This window comes from Apodemus sylvaticus, chromosome 2 (assembly GCF_947179515.1).
Source record: "Apodemus sylvaticus chromosome 2, mApoSyl1.1, whole genome shotgun sequence".
NCBI classification, from domain to species: Eukaryota; Metazoa; Chordata; class Mammalia; order Rodentia; family Muridae; genus Apodemus; species Apodemus sylvaticus.
In genome coordinates, this window is record NC_067473.1 from 131,944,500 (window position 1) to 131,962,014 (window position 17,515).

The following is a 17,515-nucleotide window of genomic DNA, read 5'->3' on the forward strand; positions in this document are numbered from 1 at the left end:
AAAGCAGCTGTGAATTTCCAGGGGAATTTTGGGAAGGGCAATGTGATAGTGGGGGGGGGGGAAGGTTAGTTGAGAAAAGTCTTCAGAGTCTCAGTTTCTGAGCTGCTGAGGTCTGCAGAGGAGAGTATACCTCCTCTCTTTGGGTAGGAACTAGTGGGGGAAGATTAGAAGGGTCTATGTTTTTAGGAGTCTCTGTCCTGTTTCTAGAAAATCAGACAGGGCAGGCAGATAGCTCCCCTGTGTGCTGTCTTCAGCTGAGCAGTTCTTCATATTTGGAGCAGGTGTGTTCTGGTTTCCTTCCAAAGAAAGACTAGATCAGCAGGACATGAAGTCCTTGGGATGGTCTTGGGGATAGGCGTAAGACAACAGGTTCCTAATTACATGTGATGTGTAATTTAGTATCATAACATGCTTGTTAACACTTTTGTGGAGAGTCTGCCCTCTCTCCACATTCCACTAGGATTTCTGAATGAGGCAGACTAGTGCCAACCTGTGGCAGCTTTTACCTTTCCATAGGAAATAAGGAAAATAAGGAGAATTCAGCGTAGTTGTTTGTTTGTTTTGAGATGGGGTTTCTCTGTAAACTACAGCTAGCCTCAAACTCAGAGATATGCCAACTTCTGCTTCCAGAGTGCTGGGAATAAAGGCATGCGACACTACTCCAGGCTGAGTGGTTGATTGGTAGATTTTAAAAAAGGGAGGGGATTATACTCTCTATTGCAGAATTCATCATAAGTCTGAATGAAATCAGGATCTTAGAGTGTTTTTGTTTTCATTTTGTTTTTTGTTTTGTTTTGAGACAGAGTTTCTCAAGAAACTCTGTAGACCAAAGTGCCCTAGAACTCAGCTATCTGTCTGCCTCTGCCTCCTAAGTGCTGGGATACATTACTATGCCTGACCAGTTTGTTTTATTTTGTTTTAATATGATGGTAGATGTTATTTTTAATTTTATATACTAATTTATAAAATTTGTTCCTCTAATAGACGAGGAGAGAAAGAGCCTGAGGTTAGTCAAGTAGGCTTTGAAATAACTCGGGTTTAAGTCCCTGCGAAACTGGATCGCATGGTACCTGTGTTAAATGCTGGGGAACCGAACAAGTGCTGTGTTAACCTGCTCAGCTCCCCAGCGACACAAGAGTAACTGGATCCTTAAACAACAGAAACATGTTTCCCACAGTTCTGATCGGGAAAGGTCCCAGACCTGGATGCCAGCAGGGTTGGGTTTAAGCAAAGGTTCTCTCCCGTATGTGCTGTGCGTGACTGGCCACCTTCTCACTTTGTCATAATGGGGCGGGAAGAGAGGGCACTTTCTGGTCCCTGCTGCCCAAAGGGCACTAATGCATTACGATGGTGTCCTTACAACCTCAGTTAATGCCAGTGGTCTTCCAAAGCCATGTCTCCAAATGCTGTCACTTGAGGTGTCAGGGTTTCATTGTGGATTTAGACCCAGAGACACACACATGTTAATTTATAACTTGTATGATTACATCGAGGACTCAGAAAGAGTTAAATCTTCCCTTGGCTAAGTTGTTCCGAAGTTTGGGGAACAACAACAAAATGAGACAATAGCCCAGTGGTGGTGGCATACGCCTGTAATCCTAGCACTCTGGGAGGCAGAGGCAGGCAGATTTCTGAGTTCAAGGCCAGCCTGGTCTACAGAGTGAGTTCCAGGACAGCCAGGGCTACACAGAGAAACTCTGTCTTGAAAAACCAAATCCAAAAAACCAAAGAGAGAGAGAGAGAGAGAGAGAGAGAGAGAGAGAGAGAGAGAGAGAGAAAGAGAAATAGTATCACTGGTATTACTGTTAACTTATGCTTTAAAGTTTTACACTCCAGGGCTGGGGGTGTAGATGCAGGGTTGTCCCCTGCAACCAAGAAGGGTAGGGAAAATATATGTAGCAAGCCTCTTGGTAAATAAAAGTCTATGGTGTGTGTTTGTTTTATTTTAAAACTCAGAGCAAGAATATTCTATGACATCCGAAAATTATACAAAATTCCACTTTCAATGTCCCTTCTTTCAGTTTGGATTACAAACACCCTGGCCCATAAACAACTAGACCAGGGTCTCTGAAGTCGAGTCAGTCTAGAGTCGGGTTTATCTGCCCTTAAGTCTCTACTTCTTGGCTGATACTCATCCTCAGGTGACAGGAAGAGAGATGAATGGGAGCTAAGAGTGGCATCTGGAGGGCTGGAGAGATGGCTCAGGGTGAAGAGCACCAACTGCTCTTCCAGAAGTCCTGAGTTCAAATCCCAGCAACTGCATGATAGCTCACAACTATCTGCAATGAGATCTGATGCCCTCTTCTGGTGTATCTGAAGACAGCTACAGTGTACTTACATATAATAAGTAAATAAATCTTTTTTTTTTTAAAGAGTGGCACCTGGTATAGAATCTGACATTGGTCACGACAGTGGCATTTCTCCTGTGGAGCCACTCTCATTGTTTCTGGCTTTGTTTTGTCCCCGCCCCTTGTACGCAAAGGTGATCTTAAAGGATGTGGACTCACTTCTCTACGTCGACACTGATGTCCTCTTTCTGCGGCCCGTGGACGACATCTGGAAGCTTCTGAGGCAGTTTAACTCCACCCAGCTTGCTGCCATGGCCCCAGAGCATGAAATCCCCAAGATTGGCTGGTACAGTCGCTTTGCGAGGCATCCTTTCTACGGCTCCGCAGGGGTGAACTCAGGGGTCATGCTCATGAACTTGACTCGCATAAGAAGTACCCACTTCAAGGTAAGGACGAGCTTCAAAATGCCATCTAAAGACCAGGAGTTAAGGGCAATGGTGACAAACTCCTTAAATTCCAGCACTCAGGAGGCAGGGCCAAGCAGATCTCTGAGTTCAAGACCAGCCTGATCTACAGAGTGAGTTCCAGGACAGACAGGACAACACGGAGAAACACTGTATCAGGAAAAAATAAAAAATAAAAGACCAGGAGTTAACCTTTCCAGTGGGGACATGCTGGGAGGCTTTGGGTGTGGCTGTGGTGATTTGGCCTGTGGATGTGGATGGAAGGATCCAGAGGAAAGTATTTGAAACATGGTGGAATTTAGCTCAGAAAAGCTCAGGTGGGGGTGGAATGGGAAGCTTCATTCAGAAATACTATGTGATGTTTCTGAATTGTATAGTGTCTGAACTGTGCTTACCCAAGGCTTCAGAGCTCGTGTCCAATCCAAATGACCCTGGATGTGTATTTATGTGAGTATGCTGATCTCTGTGCCTCGCTGATTGGGGTCTCTTCCCTACTAGTAAAAACATGAATAAGAAGAACCAAAATGAAGGTCTTTAGATGACAGTCCCCATTCTCCTCCTGTTAAGAAGCATAGAAGGCTGGGAGACAGCTCAGTTGATAAAGTGCTTCCCTTGCAAGCCCCGAGGGCCTGTAATTAATCCATGTGTTTAAAAAGCCAGAAAATATCTTTTAAAATCCAGGCAATGATGGCACATGCCTTTAATCCCAGTACTCAGGAGGCAGAGGCAGGGGTATCTCTGAGTTCAAGGTTAACCTGGACTATAGAACGAGTTCTAGGACAGTCAGGGCTATACAGAGAAACGCTGTCTTGAAATAAAACAAAAGCCAGATGTGGCTTATCATCCCAATGCTGGGGTGGCAGAGGCAGGGAGATTTCTGGGGACCACTGTCCAGCTAGCTTATCCTATGTGGTAAGTCCTAGGCCACTGAGATATCCTGTCTCATAAAATAAGTAGATGGTCTCTAAGAAGCAACATTTGATGTTCATTGGCCTCCACCAGCACTTGCACACATGTTCACATCCACTTACTTACAAGTTTGCACCACCACTAACACGAATGTCCACACCCCTGTACACACATATACCAAAAAGAGGAAGAATAGCTGGTGTGTGGTCTGTACAAGGCTTCAATTCACAGCATGCCCAAACAATGAAAAATGAAAAAGAAGAGGCTAAGGGCTCTGTAGTTAAAAGAGCCAGCACTCAATGGCAGCCTACAGCCATCTGTGACCAAAGAACCTCATCTAGCCTTCATGGGCACCTGGCACACATGTGGTGCACAGACATCCATGCACATAAAACACTCTGTCTTAGTTAGGGTTCCATCGCTTTGAAGAGACACCATGACCAAAGCAACTCTTTTTGTTTTTGTTTTTTGTTTGTTTTTTTCCAAGATAGGGTTTCTCTGTGTAGCCCTGGCTGTCCTGGAACTCACTCTGTAGACCAGGCTGGCCTCAAACTCAGAAATCTGCCTGCCTCTGCCTCCCAAGTGCTGGGATTTAAAGGCATACACTACCACTGCCCGGCTCAAAGCAACTCTTATAAAGGACAACATTCAACTAGGGCTAGGTTCAGACATTCAGTCCATTATGATCATGGTAGGAAGCATGGCAGCGTGCAGGTGGACATGGTGCTGGAGGAGCTGAGAGGTCTATATCTTGATCTGAAGGCACCCAGGAGACACTCTTCCACAGGCATCTATGAGCACCAGGAGCCCTCAAAGCCTGTCTACACAGTGACACACTTCTGCCAGCAAGGCCACACCTATTCCCACAAGGCTGCACCTCCTAAGAGTAGCACTTCTCATGGGGCAAGCATTTTCAAACCACCACACACCCACCCATACACATAAATTAAAAAAGAAATTAAAAACAGGCTAATCTGTATAATACTATCAATAATTCAATTTACAAAATTCTCAAGTGAAGAAAAAATAATACTTTTATGCCTTAGAAATTTCCAGAAAAATGCCTGAGAGACCTTGAATTGATCATTGCAGATGCTTTGGTGGAAAGTAGGAGGAGGATCTAGAAAGGGCAGCAGAAAAAAATACACTTTGCAACTTTTTATCTGAATGTACTAGTTGAATACTTCACTTGTGGGTATGCTACTTTTAGTTTAAAAGTAATTTTTTCTGAAACAAGGACAGGACAGATATAGTGGCACACACCTATAACCACAGCATGTAGGGGGTAAATGCGGAGGACCCACATTGAAGATCAGCCTGGATACAGTGCAAGACACGCCAAATTTTGTTAATTAAATGAAGGAATAGGGAAAGAAAGATGGTTTCCATTAAATGCCTTGACTCTGTGATCACTGTTTTGTTTCTTCACAAATATAAAATAGTTCTAAGATGATTTTTTAATGAATAAAGCATGGTTTTTTAGAAATCACAGGCTGGATCTGGAGAGAAGACTCAGTGGGTAAAAATGTATATGTCATCACCAAACTGATGACTGGAGTTCAGAACCCCAGAACCCCTGAAAAACTGGACACAGTCATCCAGTGGCCTGCAACCCCAGCACGCTAAAGGTCCAGACAGGAGCAATGCTGGAAGTTATCAGTCAGCTAGCCTGCAATTAGCAGCAAAGAGACTGTGTCTCAGACAAGGTCGAAAAGGCAGGGTCAGCTATCCGAAGGCTGCCATCTCATTCCCGTGTATGTGTGCTGTGATACACGTGTGCTCGTATCCACACATACACACACACACACACACACACACAAATGGGTCTTCTTACACATCTCACACACCTCAGAAAAGAAAAGGCTGATGAAACAGCCTGGGGGGAGGGGGGGTTCCACCTGACAACACAAGCCTGATGCCCTGAATTCCTAAATTCCATCTCTGTAACCCACATAAAGGTAGGAGATAGGAGAAAACCAACTTTACAAAGCTGTCCTCCAGGACTTCCACATGTACCCCACAGCGCATGATCTCTCTCTCTCTCTCTCTCTCACACACACACACACACACACTAATAAACAATATTTAAAATAAACAGGAAAAGATAAGAAACCCTCAGGGCCCTCTCCACATTTTGGTCCACTCTGCATCCACAGGCACATCCGCCCAAACTCTACCGCAGCTTTGCTTTGCTTTGCTTGGTTCTGTGATCTGCCTTTGCTCTGTCTTTAGGATAAAGGGAAGCCGTCCGCATTTTCACGGGACAAGGCACACCGGCTTTGCCTCACCTGCTTTCATGGTTCTGTCTCTTCCAGAACAGCCTGATTCCAACAGGCCTGGCTTGGGAGGAGATGCTGCTCCCGCTGTACCAGAAGTATAAGAATGCCATCACGTGGGGAGACCAGGATTTATTAAATATTATTTTTTATTTCAACCCAGGTAAGTGCTCTTTTCAGAGTGCCACTGTGTAGGAGTACACCCAGCACATTTCACAGGGAACATTCCATGCTGAGACTGCTATTGATGGACCTACGCGGTGCACAGAGAGGCCTGTGTTCCTCTTGCCCACCCCCTATATTTGGCCCCTGGGTATCTGCGGAGGCCGGGCCCCAGCAACTGAGACAAAAGGCCGAATGTCAAAGCCTCCAGCGCTGCTCTCGGTTATAGAGAGTATCTTTGCAGTCTTGTCTCACCGTTCTTCCTTGAAGCGCAGTGCAAAGTGGCAGAAGCCACAAAACCAGATGCTTCCACCGTCATCTCAGCACAAGACCCTCGAGGTGGAGCAACTGCTGGATGTCCGAAGGAATAAGCTCTTGGGCTCCCAGGGTTTTGTTATCTAAAGCAAAAGAAAATTTTATTATGTTGTTAACTTGGTGGTTGGGGGTGGGAGTGGGGAAGGGTATCCTGACTGTTGTTTTGTTTTGTGAACCCCACCCAAGCTAGGGTCCTTTGGGAAAAGGAACTTCAATTGAGAAAAATGACGCCTTCAGACTGGTCTGTAGGCAACTCTATGGGGCATTGTCTTGATTAACGGTTAGTGTGGGAGGCCCAGCCCACTGTGGGCGGTACCACCACTGGGCCACTGGTTCTGAGTGCCTGAGCAAGCCAATGAGCAGGGCTCCTCTGCAGTCTCTGCTCCAGTTCCTGCCTCCAGGTTCCTGCCCTGAGTTCAGAACTGGACTGTTACCTGAAGTATAAGATGAAGTAAACCCTTTCCTCCCCATATATCATGGTCTTTATTGCAGTGAATAGAAGCATAATTAGAACAAAGGCAGATGAAAATTTCTGTCTCCGTTTTCATATTAATACCTAAATCTAATAACAGCTCCTTCTTCCCATGCCTAGCCTTTGCTAGAAACTTATTTAATTTCATTAAAATAAAAACCATGGCTACCTTTGAGAAAGATTTCATCGGGTGGTGGTGGCGCACACCTGTAATCCCAGCACTCTGGGAGGAAGAGGCAGGCAGATTTCTGAGTTCAAGGCCAACCCAGTCTACAGAGTGAGTTCCAGGACAGCCAGGGCTATACAGAGAAACCCTGTCTCTAAAAAAACAAATTAAAAAAAAAAACCCAAAAAACAAAAAATGAAAGAAAAGAAAAAGAAATTTTTATAGGGGAAATAAAGTAATCCTTTATTTATATATTTTAATCTGGATACTCCCGTTGGTCCTTCCTTTCCTGAAGTAGAGACCCATGGAGATAAAGATTCGGCCTGTGTTACATGTCACCCTAAGAAAAGCATCTGCTATGTCTAATTCTGTATGTCTCTGGATCAAAAATAATCAAATCTTAGGAAAGAAAATAAGGAAGTCAGCATGGGTGACTTTTAACACACACACACACACACAGAGAGAGAGAGAGAGAGAGAGAGAGAGAGAGAGAGAGAGGGAGAGGGAGAGGGAGAGGAGAGAGAGAGAGAGAGAGAGAGAGAGAGAGAGAGAGAGAGAGAGAACACAGTCTACACCTCTTTTTCTTTCTTAAGCAGAGATTGTTCTTTCTGCAGGGGAAGGTGCGTCAGCTGGGGTTCTAGGATCCTGGAGATAGTTCAGTAGGTGCTGGTTAAATAAACAGATGGTGTCTCATAGAAACTAAGATTAGGAATGCCCAAGGCTCAGCCCAGCAACTGCAGCAGTAGGGGACTTGGAAGAGAATTCAGGTGACATGCACCCCTCCCTGATTCTGTAGGGCCCAGCGGGAATTCCGGTGACACATATGCCCTCTCACCGAAACTCTATATTCCTCTCATTGAAGGTTTTCCTGTGCTCCTCAGGCCTCAGAGTGAAGTACTGAAATCTGCTATGGCTCCAGCCACCCACAGAGACTAGATTTATGCCAGTTTTACACTCCCAGGGGGAAACATCACAGGACTCTGGCAGGGATTAGCGGGGCCAGCATGGAATTCGGGCATAATGGCTGGCTTGTACCAGTGCGTTAGCTTTCTCCTCACTGTGACCAAATTCCTGACAGAAACAACTTTATGAAGAGCGATTTGTTCAACTCATGGTTTTGGAGTTACCAATCTGGGACAATCTGGAGAAACAGCTCTTGCCATGTTCTCAGAGAATATGCCAAATGCAGCTTACCTCCTGGCTGTCAGGGCTTGGGGGGGGGTGGGCTTGGGGCAGGTAGAGCCTTCAAAGGCTTATTCCCACTGACCTACTTCTTCCAGGTAGGCACAGTCTCCTAAAGTTTCCACTTAGTGGCACCAGCTAGAGAGCGGTGCTCACCATCTGAGCTTACAGAGCATTTTATATCTACAGTATAACAACAAGTAACCAAGTGGCAGGTGTTAGGATAGAGCAGCAGGTTGAGGTCAAGGTGTACATCTAAAGATCCTGCCATCCAACAGACATAACTAACCCAAGAGGTTTATTAGGGGACAGCAAAAGGCCATCTCAGAGTGGGTACATGAGACAGACAGACAGACAGGGAGACAGAAAGAATGAGAGAGATAGAGCCATGATGGTCCAGAGGGACCTTTTAAAGGATGTGTGTGTGTGTTGCTATGCAACTACTAGCAACAATGGAAATGTACTGTACCTGGTGGCAGTGGGTGCTGACATAGCTGCTGGTGCTAGGTAGCTGGACGACAGAGTGACAAAGCTCTTCATTTACAGCAGCAGGTGCTGGTCTAAGCCTTATCTTACTCAGTCTTCATAACTACTCATGGTCAGTGTTCTGTTGCAGGGAAGAGACATGAGCACAGCAACTCTTATAAAAGAAAGAATTTAACTGGGGCTTGCTTCAGATTCAGAGGTTTAGTCCATTATCAGCAGCAGCAGAAGCACGGCAGCACACAGACAGACGTGGTGTTGGAGAAGTAATTGTGGGTTCAACATCCAGATCTGCAGGCAGCAGGGAGAGACTTGGGGTGTGGAGTGAGCTTTTTGAAACTTCAACCCCCCCTACCCCCTACTCTTGCAGTAACACGCTTCCTCCAACAAAGCCACACCTTTTTTTTTTTTTAAGATTTATTTTATTTATATGACTACACTCTAGCTATCTTCAGACACACCAGAAGAGGGTATCAGATCCCATTACAGATGGTTGTGAGCCACCATGTGGTTGCTGGGAATTGAATTCAGGACCTCTGGAAGAGCAGTCAGTGCTCTTAGCTGAGCCATCTCAGCGGTTAAGACCAAGTATTGAAATCTATAAGCCTATTGGGGCCATTTTCATTCAAACCACCATAACGACGACACAGCGTCTTACAGAAAGGAAAGAGGCAATGATGCTAATGAGCAGCAAAGCTAATGAATACCCACACAGGTGTATACAACCAAGGTACACGCTCCAACTCCACCCCTAGGGAGGCGGCACGGAGCATCTTAGACTGGGGTGGAGGACCTTAGAACACCAGACAGGTCTCCTAGCACGGGCATTTGACTCTGTTATTTCTTTCCTTTAAATATGGCATATTTAAGCTTTGGAGGCTAGAGAGATGATTCCATGGTGAAAAACATGTGCTGCTCTTTGCAAAGGCCCGGGGTTCAGTTTCCAGCACCTCCTCGGGCAGTTCACAACTGCCTGGAACTCCAGCTCCAAAGGACGCTACTCCTCTGTTTTCCACAGACACATGCACTCATGCACGCACATACCCATGTGGACACACACACACCACCACCACCCTTAAAAATGAATCTTTTTTTAAAAGGTGTTTTTTCCCTATCACATGGTTAGAACTATCTGACATGAGCATCTCCACCCATAATCTCAAGCTGAGAATGAACCGCTGGAAAGACACAGCGGCTTAGCCACAAATCGTCCTAGCTTATGGAGCATAGCTTATTATCTGAGTCTAACCACCACAGTGGCTTGAATAAGAATGGCCTCCATAGGCTCAGAGAGTTGAGTGCTTAGGGTTAGCTAGGCTCCGCCCCACAGTTACCTGGCAGTAGCCAGGTGTGCCTGACACACAGTTACCTGGCAGTAGCCAGGTGTGCCTGACTCGCTAGAAAAGTGTCCCCTCCTCACTTTCTTGCTCTCTTGGTCCCCTCTCTTTTCCTCTTACCTCTGATCCTTACCCTCTCTCTCCACATTCCCCTACCTCCTCCCTCTCCCCTGCTCATGACTAACCCCTCCTTCTCCTCCTCCTCCTCCTCCCCCCCTTCCCCTCCTCTTCCTCCTCCTCCCCCTCCTCTTCCTCCTCTTCCTCTTCCTCCTTCTCTCTCTTTCTCTTTCTTTCCCCCCTCTCTCTCCCTCTCTCTCCCTCCCTATCTCTCTTTCCCTCCTTCCCTCCCTCCTTTCCTCCCTACCTCCTTTCTTCCTTCCCTCTCTGTCTTTCTCTCAACTCCCCTCCCCATGCTCTGAATAAACTCTATTTTATAAAATACACGTGGCTGGTGCGTCAGAGGGGAAAGGGATGCCTCAGCATGGGCCTGCAGAGACACCCCCTTCCCCCACACCATACCATGCCTCTACCAAGTATATTCATTCCTTATTTTCAATCTTTTTTTAAATAAATATTTATTTATTTTGTGTGAATGCACTGTCTCTCTCTTCAGACACACCAGAAGAGGGCATCTCAGATGGTGGCATTTCAGATGGTCATGAGCAACTATGTGGTTGGTGGAAATTGAACTCAGGACCTCTGAAAGAGCAGTCAGTGTTCTTAACCACCAAGCCATCTCTCCAGCCCTCTTCTCTATCTTTTTTATAAAACACAATACCTAGTCCCTAGGGAATGGCACCATTTAGAAGATTAGGAGGTGTGGCCTTTTAGAAAGAAGTGTGAGACTGAACTTGGGCTTTGGTGGTTCAAAACCCATGCTGTCCCGGTTTCCAGAGGCTTTCTCTTTGGCTGCCTGGGATCTGGATGTATATAGAACGCTCAGTTTCTCCTCCAGCACCATTTCCCCCCCACCCCTGCCATGGCGAGGCTGGACTAAACCTCAGAAGGTGTAAGCAAGCTGAGCTAAACACTTTCTTTTGTGAGAGCTGCAGTGGTCACAGTGTCTCCTCACAGCACTAGAACATTGACTAAGCAGGATCAGTGAGTAACACTGAAAATACCTTTGTACTTCAACTCTGAGTGCCTTGTCTTTAATTGAGGCTGAACCAAGCTGGGTCTGATGGCCTGGGTGCGTCCTTCTGAGAACTATGGAGCCAAGGATACTGTGACATAATTATGAAGTTGTTCAAAATCCTGGTTCTTAGCAGAGCCTGGTAAGGAACCAAGAACTCTGGTCTCGGGTGAACTTACTCACCGTTCTTCGTGTGGCTGTTTGATCGCATTGACACTTTACCTGGGCACTGTATTAAACATTAGCTCTCTCTAACAGACATCTAAGGATAACCACCCCTTATATGTTTTTCATTCATTTATTTTGTATGTGGACTCTCTGTAACCTAGAACCATCTTGTTTTACTTTTTAAGATGTGTTATTTTTGGCACTGTAAAGAAGAGGGTGGTGATACCAGCAGCAACCTAAGAAATAAGCATGTTTATTGTTGAAGCTTCTTGGGTTGCTACGGATAAAGCCATGCACTGATGAGAGGCTCCTGTAGCCAGTAACCTGCTTACTTAGATATATTTAAAAGTCATTAGCTAAAAACTGTTGTAAACTTCCTGCCATAATTAGAGAGTAAGCTTGTGGGTGTGTGAGTGCGTGGCTAGGTTACAGGCTGCCTCAGAGGAGGCTAATGGAGCCCACGGGGCCTGTGCAGGCAGCTGGTCCCACAGGGCATTTCCTGGTATGTGAGCCAAGGTTGTTTCTTCCAGAATGAAAGGCTGAGCGCATTGTGTGTGTGTGGGAGGGTGTTGTTCATGTATATGCACACATGTATGTGTAGTGCACACATGTATGTGTAGTACACGCATGTGGAGAATGGAGGCCAGAGGTTGACTTTGGGAGTCTTTCTTAATCACACTCCACCTAATTTTCTTTTTATGAGGCAAGGCTTTCCTTGAACCTGTAACTTGCCATTTTGGCCCGACTGGCTGGCCAGCAAACCTGCAGGGTTCCCCTCCTGTCTCTGTTTCCCCAGCCGCAGGATTACAGGTTTATGCTGCTGCACCTGGCTTTTCCAGGTGCTGGGGATCAAACTTAGGTTTTCATGCTTTCAAGACGAGCACTTCACCAGCTGAGCCATCTCTTCGGCCCCTGAGCTCATATCCTGACAGCTGGGCTTGAGTCTTGGCCAGAGTTTAATAGAAAGAGAAAACCTGACCAAAACCCAAGGGAACCCTGTTGGGATGAGCTTCAGTCTCAGGGATCAAAACTCCACCCAAGGGACTGGAAAGCGGCTCAGTGGTTAAGAGCACTGGATGCTCTTCCAGAGAACTCAGGAAACACCAATGCACACCACATACACACATACACACACACACACACAAACACAGATGTATTTTTCCACTCAGACCAGCTAGCTACAGAGGGCAGAAATAGCCACATGGGTCTGGTGAAGCCAGGCTTTCTGGGGGCTGTTTTGGGGATGCTGTCAAGAACTGTATGTGGTAATTCCTTCAGACTCCAGGGTCCTACTTGGCTGTGGCAACTTTTCTTTTTAAGAGATTCCAGTGTCTGACAGAATTCTCTGTTTGCCCAGTTCAGCCTGATTGTCAGTCAATACATAAGAGACCACAGCAAATAAAGATGGTTTTCTTACAGTTCAAGTGGGAAAGAAATAGATCGTCTGTAAGACTAACCTTGGTCTGTGCAAGGGGCCAGAGGAGCAGTTTTCCTGCCCACCACATACGTCTACTGTCACTTTGGACAAATTTCCAGAAAATACTGCAAAGAAAGTAAAGCAAGCCAGGAGTGAACGACAAGGCAGAGGATCCCACCCGAGGAGAAGTATAGAGTTCTCTAAGGGAGAGAGAAGAGTCAGCGTGCCCACGGCATGGGCAGAGTAGACCAGGAGTCAGGTATGTGATACTAGAGTCAGAAGATCTCCAGTGGGACACACATAGGAGGGTCCCCGTCACACAGGTCAAATCTCATTGATGGCTTTATTTTGGGTCCTAATCCTCACCCTTCCCAGGCCTTCCAGAGCTCTGGCCTTAGCTGTGCAGTGCTGTGCAGCGCTGTGCTGTGCAGTGCTGTGCTATACTGTGCTGTGCTGTGCTGTGCTGTGCTGTGCTGTGCTGTGCTGTGCTGTGCTGTGCTGTGCTGTGCTGTGCTGTGCTGGGCTGGGCTGGGCTGGGCTGTGCTGTGCTGTTCTGTTCTGGGCTGTGCTGTGCTGGGCTGGGCTGGGCTGGGCTGTGCTGTGCTGTGCTGTGCTGTGCTGGCCTGTGCTGGGCTGGGTTGGGCTGTGCTGGACTGTGCTATGCTGTGCTGTGCTGTGCTGTGCTGTGCTGTGCTGGGCTGGGCTGGGCTGGGCTGGGCTGGGCTGTGCTGTGCTGTGCTGTGCTGTGCTGTGCTGTGCTGGGCTGTGCTGGGCTGTGCTGGGCTGTGCTGGGCTGTGCTGGGTTGGGCTGTGCTGGACTGTGCTGTGCTGTGCTGTGCTGTGCTGGGCTGGGCTGGGTTGTGCTGGGCTGTGCTGTGCTAGGCTGTGCTGTGCTGTGCTGTGCTGTGCTGTGCTGGGCTGTGCTGGGCTGTGCTGGGCTGTGCTGTGCTGGGCTGTGTTAAAGTAGGGCCTTGGTTCTTCCTCTCAGCCTCATGCTTCCAGAAATAAGACTCAGACTCAAATTATATTCACAAATATCTTGGCCAAATAGCTAGGTTCTTCTTTGACTAGATATCACTTAAAATATCCCATTTGTTCTAGCGTACATTCTGCCATGTGGCTGGTTACCTGTCCTCAGATACCATGCGTCTGTCATGTCACATCTTAAAAGCTACTCTTCCACCTGGCTCTAACCCAGAGTTCTTTCTCCTCCTGGATGCCCCGCCTCCATTTCCTGCCTAAGCCATAGGCCATAGGCTTTTTAATTGGCAGGTGATGCATCCATATAATACACAAGATGTTCTCTTTACAGTACTGTGCAGGTGATCAATTGAGTTATTTCACATTCTGGATATTGGTGGACTAAGATGCTCATGAACCACGACTATGTACAGCACAAGAGATCAGAAGGATATTAGGGTCCATATGAGAAAGACGCGGTTTATGGTTTTGGTTTCCTTATCGTTTCAGAGCAAGGCCTCAGAAGAGTTAGTCCATTGAATGGATGGAATTAGGAAAATAGAGTGAGGTGTGATGTAAAAGGAAGAGAAACGAAATCACAGGCAGGGAACTGAGGGGAAAAGGAAGTGGGGGCAGAAGGAAGAATATAGCAAGAGACAGGACAGAGATACTTACTGCATAGTATGTAAAGTTCACTCATTCATTCATTCATTCAGCATGTATACATGAGCATGCCTGTGCACACGTGTACACGCACACACACGCACGCACATGCATGCACACATGGAGAGAAAAAAATGAGCATCTCTCCACACAGACTAACTTTCAGGTAACAGTTCTGCCTCCACCTCCTGCGTGCTGGGATTATAAGTGTACAGCACCACCACAACCAAACACAATTATCATGGTGTAAAAGCCTCCATTCTGTTGCTGGAGGGTAGTAATTGAGTGGCAAGCTCATCTTTCTGTGAAGTTTAAAATGACCAGGCATGAACCATTCTGAAATCTTCAGCACCCACTGCGTATGAATCATCAGAACTACAAGTAGGCCTTGGCATTGTGTAGACTGTGTATAAAACTTTGAGAGAGAAAATAGCAAAGACCTAGGGATTCAAGAAACAGTGACTTGAATTTTCATTTGTCTTTTATAGTTTTAATTTACTTTTGGACAGGGTTTCACTGTGTAGTCTGCATTCAGGGTTTCCCTGTGCAACCTGCATTGAACCTTCTCGGTGGTGTGTGGTTAGCCCTAAGATGCACAGTTCAAACAGTAACTCATATGAAGTTAACCTGTAAATAAACAGACACATCTGAGTATTTGGAGAAGGTGGAGGGATGGAGGGGATACACCAGGAGGTGCATGTGTACATGTGTGATATGTGTGTACATACCAGAGGACAACCGCGGGTGTAGTTTCTCAAGCACTCTACACCGTGGCTGGGGGACGGGATCTCTCCTTGCCTGGTACTCACCACATAGGTTAGGCTTACTGGCCAGTGAGTCACAGACAGGGCTCTTGCCTTCTCTGCTTGAAAATACCTGGCTAGCCAAGCAGTGGTGGCGCACACCTGTAATCCCAGCACTTGGGAAGCAGAGGCAGGTGGATTTCTGAGTTCAGGGTCAGCCTGGTCTACAGAGTGAGTTCCAGGACAGTCAGGGCTACACAGAGAAACCCTGTCTCGAAAAACTTAAAAAAAAAAAGGATAAAAAAGAAAATACCTGACTATTTTTGACATGAGTTCTGGGAATCAATCAGGCCTTCAAGCTTGTAAAATGGACACTTTGCCCACTAAGCTATCCCCTGGATCAGATCTTATTTTTTTATGCCTTCTCACCTTCTTTCTTTCTTTCTTTCTTTCTTTCTTTCTTTCTTTCTTTCTTTCTTTCTTTCTTTCTTTCTTTCTTTCTTTCTTCTTTTCATTTTTTAAATTTGGTAACAGTGTCCCCATTGCTGGACAGAATTGTTCTTTCCCCTTCTCATGCTGTCCAAGAGAGCCCTGCCCTCCAGTGAATCCCTGCTAAACCAGTCAGACTATCCATTCCCAGGTTTCTACGTCCTGCAAACCCAAGAGCAGAATCCATGGTTGGTTTACCCAGGCGGCAGGGCTGAAAAGCCAATGGTAATTAGACCCCACCCCAGAAGCTGGGACCTGCTCCACTTCTGGCTCCACTTCAGCCTCACCTCAGATTTTATCAGCTGCTTAGTCATCTGCAGCCAGCACAGATTTCTGCCTTGATGATTTCAGACCAAAGCAATGGATTTAATAGCTTGTCATCTTCCACATTGAAGAGATCTTCTCTCCAGCAAAACCCAGATGAGGACTTATCTTCCTCTAAAACACATTCTGATCTCCAAAATTTTAACATGATTCTTCCTGGAGTGTTCTTCCAAGCCTTTGTTTCTGTCAGAACTGCATCCTGAATAAAGCCCGCATTTAAAGGAAACTGTCAAAACTGGACATCACTACCCTCCTGCAAGTGACACAGGGGACAGATTCTTCTCATGACTACATGTATATTTTAGATTTCTCACTTCAGAAAATTCTCTCAAAATGTGAATTGAATTTCTTCCTGAATTTCGTTTTGTATTTGAGGTTTGGTAGCTGGGATACTTAAGCGTGCGAGGCCCTGAACTTACAAGCAACGGTTCTTTTAAGTCTGTGTTTTTCCTGACTTGTCATTTTCAATACTCAGGGTCTAAAGGTTCCATTCAATTGTCAAAGAGACCTGTGGCTCGTGAGATGGTAAAGAATGGCCCTGCATGTCCAGGAATGGTTGTCATTAACACTGATCACAGGTGTACTATGTGCTGCTGTCCACTGGCGTGCCTTAAAATAAAATGTTCCCTCTAGATGCCTGTGTTTGGACAGTTAATCCAGCCTGTTTTGAGGTCCATTAGGAGGTGGAGCCTCACTGAAAGTAGTGTGTTTGGGTTGTTTTGAATCCGAAGAGAATTCTGGAATCTCAAACCCTCTTTTGTGAGTCTCTCCACTTGACAAAACCTTTCAATGAGAAATGACTCATTGCTGACACTCTTGGGTAGTCCTGTGTGCTAGGTACATGGTTGCTGTGTATCTGATCCGCCCTCCTTGGAGTTCCAGGAATTGAACATAGGGCTTCATGAATGTTAAGCAACTTCTCACATCTCAGCGTGACATCCTTTAAAACTTTAATAAACAAAATCAGGGAGATCCCGTTAGTTCTATTTCATAAATGAGGAGACTGGGGTGTCTAGAAGTGAAGGGGCCAGTTCCAGGTCTCACTGTTCATGAGTGAGGAGTTGGGGTTCAGACCTCAAGTGTCCTGGTTAGTCTTTGTCACTTTGACACAGGCTAAGCTACCTAGGAGAAAAACCACAGGTGAGGAATTAATTCCATCATATTAGCTAGTGGCCATATCAGTGGGGCATTAATTTCTTGATTAATGATTGACATGGGAGGGCCCCACCCACTGTGGGTGATGCCTCCCCTGGACAAGTGGTCCAGCACTGTATAAGAAAGCAAAGTGGACAAGACATGGAGAGCAAGCCAGTAAGCAGCATTCCTCCATGGCCTCTGCTTCAGTGCCTTCCCGCAGCTTCCTGCCTTGAGCTCCTGCCCCGATTTCCTTTGGTGACAAACTGTTGTTGGTATGAAATAAACCCCTATGGTGTTCATCACAGCAACAGAGAAACAAACTAAGGCACTAGGCTACTGGACGCCCCGGATAAGGTGCTGTTTTAGATGCCGTTTGCCTTTCCCACCCTCACTCATGGGTGCCCCTTCCATCACTGATCTCGGAATTT

General features: G+C 46.3%; 1 protein-coding gene across 1 annotated transcript in view; it reads left to right on the top strand.

The window, feature by feature from the left end:
- The window catches only part of Gxylt2 (glucoside xylosyltransferase 2), a 92,347-nt gene that overhangs the window by 66,101 nt on the left and 8,731 nt on the right, over positions 1-17,515 (top strand). Inside the window, exons 4-5 of the mRNA XM_052174438.1 lie at positions 2,483-2,734; positions 5,977-6,100. Of these exons, the coding sequence (XP_052030398.1) occupies positions 2,483-2,734; positions 5,977-6,100 (376 nt within the window). The remainder of the gene's footprint in view (positions 1-2,482; positions 2,735-5,976; positions 6,101-17,515) is intronic.